At 48.1% G+C, this 6363-nt stretch overlaps 1 protein-coding gene across 1 annotated transcript in view; it reads right to left on the reverse strand.

Annotated features, from left to right (window-relative positions):
- Window positions 1-230: 230 nt before the first annotated feature.
- The window catches only part of LOC118214816 (RNA-binding Raly-like protein), a 64108-nt gene continuing 57975 nt past the window's right edge, over window positions 231-6363 (reverse strand). The window contains exons 5-8 of the mRNA XM_035395064.1: window positions 4341-4454; window positions 3007-3176; window positions 739-792; window positions 231-585 (exon numbers count right to left, since the gene is read on the reverse strand). Of these exons, the coding sequence (XP_035250955.1) occupies window positions 754-792; window positions 3007-3176; window positions 4341-4454 (323 nt within the window). The 3' untranslated portion in view covers window positions 231-585; window positions 739-753. The remainder of the gene's footprint in view (window positions 586-738; window positions 793-3006; window positions 3177-4340; window positions 4455-6363) is intronic.

Here is a 6363-nt window from a genome sequence, read left to right on the forward strand (position 1 = left end):
GCGTGCGTGTGTTTGTGTGTTTGTGTGTGTGTGTGTGTGTGTGTTTGTGTGTGTGTGTGTGCATGCGTGTGTGTGCGTGCATGTATATGTGTGTGTGTGTGTGTGTGAGTGTTCAGTGCTAATCTCAGGAGAGAACATCTGTAGGAGATATGAACCTCATTTCTCCAAATAAGCTGTAATTACCATGCCCGCACATTCCTCACAGATGGCAGATTTTTTTTTCAGGAGTGCAGCCACAACTCTTCTAAAGAGGGGGAGGAGTAGGAGTGCCAACCGTGGAGATGTATTCAAACAGGTAGTGATGGATATGTGGTGGCCCAATGCATTTTGGGAGAAAATATGAACAAGGTGGAGGATGAGTGCGGGAGGCCAGGGGGGACCAGTAGACATTTTTTGTTTTTGTTTTGTTTTTGTTTTTTTACAAATGTACAACAGATAACTAGAGTCCTGTGACAACGAAAGTGGGTGAGGCTGGAGACAGGTGTTTCCATGGCAACTGCTGGACTGGCGATGGTCACCCCCCTCCCTCCCCCCTCCATGTATAGTGCTCCCCACTTCAGCTCTGTCACCGGGCTCCTGCTTAGTCTGAAAAAAGACACACCATTTTAATGAGAGGTCTGTGTCTGGCAGGTAGATGACCAAGAACGGTCCAGTCACAACAAAAAGAGCAATTACTATGCATTTGTGACTAAAGAGAGGACAAGAAAGGTCGGTGCATTGATTGTGTTTTGTACATACCTGAGCTGCAGATTCTCACATGTCATCCTCCAGGTCCGAGCTGTGATGATTCATCTGCGAGAGAGAACGGATGCAATCAATCGACAACAAAACACCGCGTTTAAAATCACAAGCATACACAGTAGCCTATGCTACCAAAGGCCAAAATGGAATTTGATGACACCAAAAATGAAGAAGAGAGCTCTTTTGGCTTCCATAGGCACGATGGCCGCACTGTCCCTCAAAACCCACAGTGAGTGGAGAGAGCGGGGCCAGTTTCTGTGTTTGCGACAGTTCAAAGCGAGCGCCAGCTCCTTGTTTACTGCCTGTTTGCTGATTGGAAAATCAAGAACGACAGTCAATTTCACAGCCGCGGCTTTCAGGAGGGAAAAACAAGCGGCCGGGAATGAGGGACAGAAGCCGCCGCACTCACACATCGCTCTAATGAACCGACATGTGGTCCCGTCCCGGGGGGGGAGGGGGGGGGGGGCGGGGGCAGCTCTCCTCCATCATTTTAGGAAAAATCAGAAATCTGACGTGTGAATTTACATTTAGTGCAGAGAGAGAAAGGTATGGAGAGAGAGAGAGACACAGGGGGAGACAGAAAGAGAGAGAGAGACAGGGAGAGAGAAAGGGGGGAGACAGGGAGAAACAGGGAGAGAGATAGAGAGACAGGGAGAGAGGGGGAGACACAGAGAAAGAAGGGGAGAGAGACATAGAGAGACAGAGACTGGGAGAGAGAGGGGGGAGATAGAGAGAAAGAGAAAGAAAGAGTGAGACAGGGAGAGAGACACAAACAGAGAGATAGAGAAATAGAGAGACAGACAGAGAGAGAGATCCAGTAAAACAGGAAGGAGGTAAGATGAAGCACTGTATTGGGGAATATTTCCAGGTTAATGTGTGTTTAGGCACCATTAAAATGTGTATTAAGATGGATCGTTTGTTGGTTTTGGCACACAGGCACACATACGCACACGCACGCATGCTCACACACACACACACACACACACAAACAAATGCACGCAAACACACACACACACGAACACGTTCGCATATGGGAAGAGAGAAAGAAAAAGTAAGAGAGGCAAAAAGATAAATCATTTCAGTGCCGTAAGTCTTTAGGCATGTGTGTTCTCTTCCCATCCTCGGTGCAAGTTGTGTCAGGGAAACAAAGGTGCCCCAAATTAGCCAGGGCGTGACTGGAGTCCCACAGTCAGGTGGGTCTTGCAGCGCAGCCAGTTAATTTATGCCTCGCTACTAAACGCAGATATGGAAAGTGATAGAAAGTGCTTAATGTGTCATGCAGGTAGGGACACACTTGAGAGTAATTACAGATAATTATACTCCTTTTTTCAGAGGATAATAACACTCTGTATACAAGTCCTCCTAATTTGACAGGAGGAAAAAATGCAGAATAATCTTTCTCTTTCATCCCCTCTTCCTCTTCCAGCCTCTTGCTTTCGTGTATTTTTAGAACAAGAGGTTCCAAATGCTGGTACCTACACCACACCATCTCTCGGAAGTACTGCAAAGAAAATTTCTGTGTGTGTGTGTGTGTGTGTGTGAGTGTGAGTGTGTATGTGTGTGTGTGAGTGTTTCCATGTGCACGAGTTGATGTTTGTACATTAGACTGTGTGTGCATGCATTTGTGCGTTTGTGTGCGTACCAATGTTTATATATGTGCACAACAGTAAATCTGAGGAGGCATTCTAAGTGCTTGTGCATCTTTGCATGACACAATTCTTGTCTGCGCGAGATGTGAATAGTTTTGCATTTCCAAACTCTTGAACGTGATTTATCAGTTGTCAGGGCAATTTACTACACTGCTGTTCTCTTTATTACGCTTATCTCTCTTTCCCCACACATCAGCACCAATCCTCAAACCATTTAAATCCTCAGTGCCATTAGCCCAGTCTGTCTGCAGTGTGAGGAGAGGGGGGAAATCACTCACTAAAATGGCTCAGCCTCACAAAAACATCTGTGGGATAATTCTGTTTTTCATTACGCTTCAAGTGAAAAAACACCGTCCCCCCCCCCCCCCCCCCCCCCCAGTCCATTGTGCTCATTACATCTTAAAGTTCGGTAAATTCATGCTTGTGTGACTATTTAGAGAGCTTGAGTTACTGGGGAAAGACAGAGAGAGAGTGTGTGTGTGAGAGAGTGTGTTGGGGGTTAGGCTGTAAATCTGGGTAGAACTGTGCGTGAAAGGATGATCCGTGCTTGTGGTACTGACGTCCAGTACCGCACGGTTTTCTCCAGCAGGGGGAGCTAAAGCGTCGGCGTGTTCACCGTGTGGCGGTCATCATCGCTCGCCTCCCCGAGCTCCGGACTCTCCCCGCCATCTCGGTCCCGTCGGACGCGGCGGTGGGGGCTGTGGCTGCTGGGGGAGCCGTCGGGACTGCTGGCCAGGCCGTGGTAGGGCGACCCCGTCAAACTGCCCTCCCGAGTCGGGGGGGACCCTGAGACACACACAATCAATATGGTCAGTGGATGGGTGGAGGGGGAGGGGTCTCTCTCTCTCCTCAACACCCTTTAATGTTAAACCAAACGGGGGGGGGGGGGTGTCTCTCTCTCTCCTCAACACCCGTTAATATTAAACGTGACAGTCTCACCACACGTTTGTGCCATCTTGCTGTCCCATTCCTCAAGGATATGCACCCCTGTTATATAATGCTGGGTAATTTCTAACTGTTTGCCAATGGCCTTGTACAGGACGAGCCACAGAGACCGGGCTGGCCGCCCTCCACACAACAAAACCTGTCGATACCTCCTCTCTGTTCCCCTCCTGAAGTTCACGGGAGTCAGCCGCCGCAGGTAGCGGGAGGGAGAATGAATAATGGCCCGTCTAATCTAATTCCACTAAAAATATAACAAATATCAAACGGAGAGGTTTAAAAAAACTCACAATTCATCTATCATCCAGACGTTCACTAAGCAAACCATTAGTCCCCCGAGACCCACGCTACAACGTTTATCATACGGAGGTAACTAACAGCCTGAATAATATCCAAAAAACTGTAAAATAGTTCAGAGCCTGGAGAAGCTCAGGTGGGGGTTCTTCATGAGTTTGCACTCAGGCCAGACACCCCCAGCTCCAGATTCAGAGGCATCGATTGGCTGTCAATGACACGAAGGCAGAATCGATGGTGAGAACATTAAGGGGGGTGGGTGTCATTAAAGAGAATGGTGACCCTAGAGAGATGAAAAGGACTCATTGTGCAAATGCATCACTGTTGTCCGTCACCCGAGGGTAAGCATCGGAGATTACAGTGACTGTGTCCACAACAACGGTGCCCTTTACATTCAGCACACACAAAGGCACAAAACAAAACGCGTGCACACACACACTCTCAAACAAACACACACACGCACACACACACACACACCCATACACACATAGATGCACAAACACACAGGCACGCACATGCACGCACACACGCACACAAGTCAGTGCAGCTGAACAAGAGCCTGCAGACATCAGAGGTCATACCATTTTGTGGCTAACCTCCTGGGGCTTTTGTTTCCTCTAAGCTCAGTGCCGCACTGAACACACATCCCTGTGCCAGGGAGGACAGCGAACTTGCGCATTCCGAACACAGGGGGGCGCCCTCTCACACGCTCACCAGTGCGATCCCTCCTCTGTCTGTCCATCCTGTCCAGGCTCTCCAGCAGTCCATCGATCTGCACCTTAATCAGAGTCAGCTCCCTCTTTATTGTCTGCAGCTCTTCCATCTTCACTGCAGAGAGAGAGAGAGGGAGAGAGAGAGAGAGAAGAGAAGAGGGAGAGAGAGAAAGAGCAATAAAAGAAGGAACAGACCCGGAGAAAGAAATGAAGGGAGAGAGCAGAGAGGTGGTAAAAGAGGACAAGGGCAGGGGGGTGAGGAAAAGAGAAAAGAGAGTGAGAGGGTGACATTATTGAGCTGTAGGTTCGTCCTCTGCTATCTCTCCACCTTTGTTCCCTTGGTGATCGCTAAAAAAGCCCATTCTCAGCCGGCCTGTCGCCGCTTTAATGTCTCAACATCCCCTGCCCTCGCTCTGTGCTGTGATTTTGGAGAACACGCGGCAGACCCGAATAAACCCGCTCCCCTGAAACGCACACTGAGTCACTGTCGCCCCCATGCAAGAAGCTTTTTGACCTCCGAGATACAAAGGCAAACTAATTTGACTCTGAAGCGAAGGCAGTAAAAACTATTAAGGCTCGTAATAAACCAGTATAAACAATTCTTATTTGTTATGCACTATTAATTTGGTATAATTGCACGCCCTGATAGGCTCGGCGCGATTAAAGGAAAAAGGGCCTGCAGCAGAGAGGCTTTTAATGGAGGGACCATCTGGTGCCTCTTGCTGTGCCCTGGAGCTCTCAGCACTGCCGCCCCCATAAAGACAAGCCATTACTGAGGGAGGGCGGCGATGTACGCACGCACACTTACACGCTCACATACACATACACGCTCTCATACGCGCTCACATACACATACACGCTCTCATACGCGCTCACATACACATACATGCACCCATACACGCTAGCATACACACACATGCACCCATACACGCTCACATACACATACACGCTCTCATACGCGCTCACATACACATACACGCTCTCATACGCGCTCACATACACATACACGCTCTCATACGCGCTCACATACACATACATGCACCCATACACGCTAACATACACATACATGCACCCATACACGCTAACATACACATACATACACCCATACATGCTCACATACACATACATGCACCCATACACGCTAACATACACATACATACACCCATACATGCTCACATACACATACATGCACCCATACACGCTCACATACACATGCATGCACCCATACACGCTAACATACACATACATGCACCCATACATGCTCACATACACATACACGCTCTCATACGCGCTCACATACACATACATGCACTCATACACGCTAACATACACAAACATGCACCCATACACGCTAACATACACATACATGCACCCATACACGCTAACATACACATACATTCACACTTACACACTCACATACACATACATGCACCCACACACACTAACATACACATACATGCACACTTACACGCTCACATACATAAACATGCACCCATACACGTTCACATACACATACATGCACCCATACACGTTAACATACACATACATGCACCCATACACGCTCACATACACATACATGCACCTATACACGCTCACATACACATACATGCACCCATACACGCTAACATACACATACATGCACCCATACACGCTCACATACACATACATGCACCTATACACGCTCACATACACATACATGCACCCATACACGCTCACATACACATACATGCACCTATACACGCTCACATACACATACATGCACCCATACACGTTAACATACACGCTCACATACATGCACCCATACACGCTCACATACACATACAGGCACTCATACACACGCACATGCACATACAGGCACTCATATACGCTCACATTCACATACAGGTACTTATACACACATACATATTCAGACACACATGCGAACACAGATACAACAGTACCCACGCACACACATCCACATATTCACGCATACACTCAGAAACACCACACTCACCTCTGTGCCCACACATTCCCTGTACACACAT

Source organism: Anguilla anguilla, chromosome 16 (assembly GCF_013347855.1).
Source record: "Anguilla anguilla isolate fAngAng1 chromosome 16, fAngAng1.pri, whole genome shotgun sequence".
Taxonomy (NCBI): Eukaryota; Metazoa; Chordata; class Actinopteri; order Anguilliformes; family Anguillidae; genus Anguilla; species Anguilla anguilla.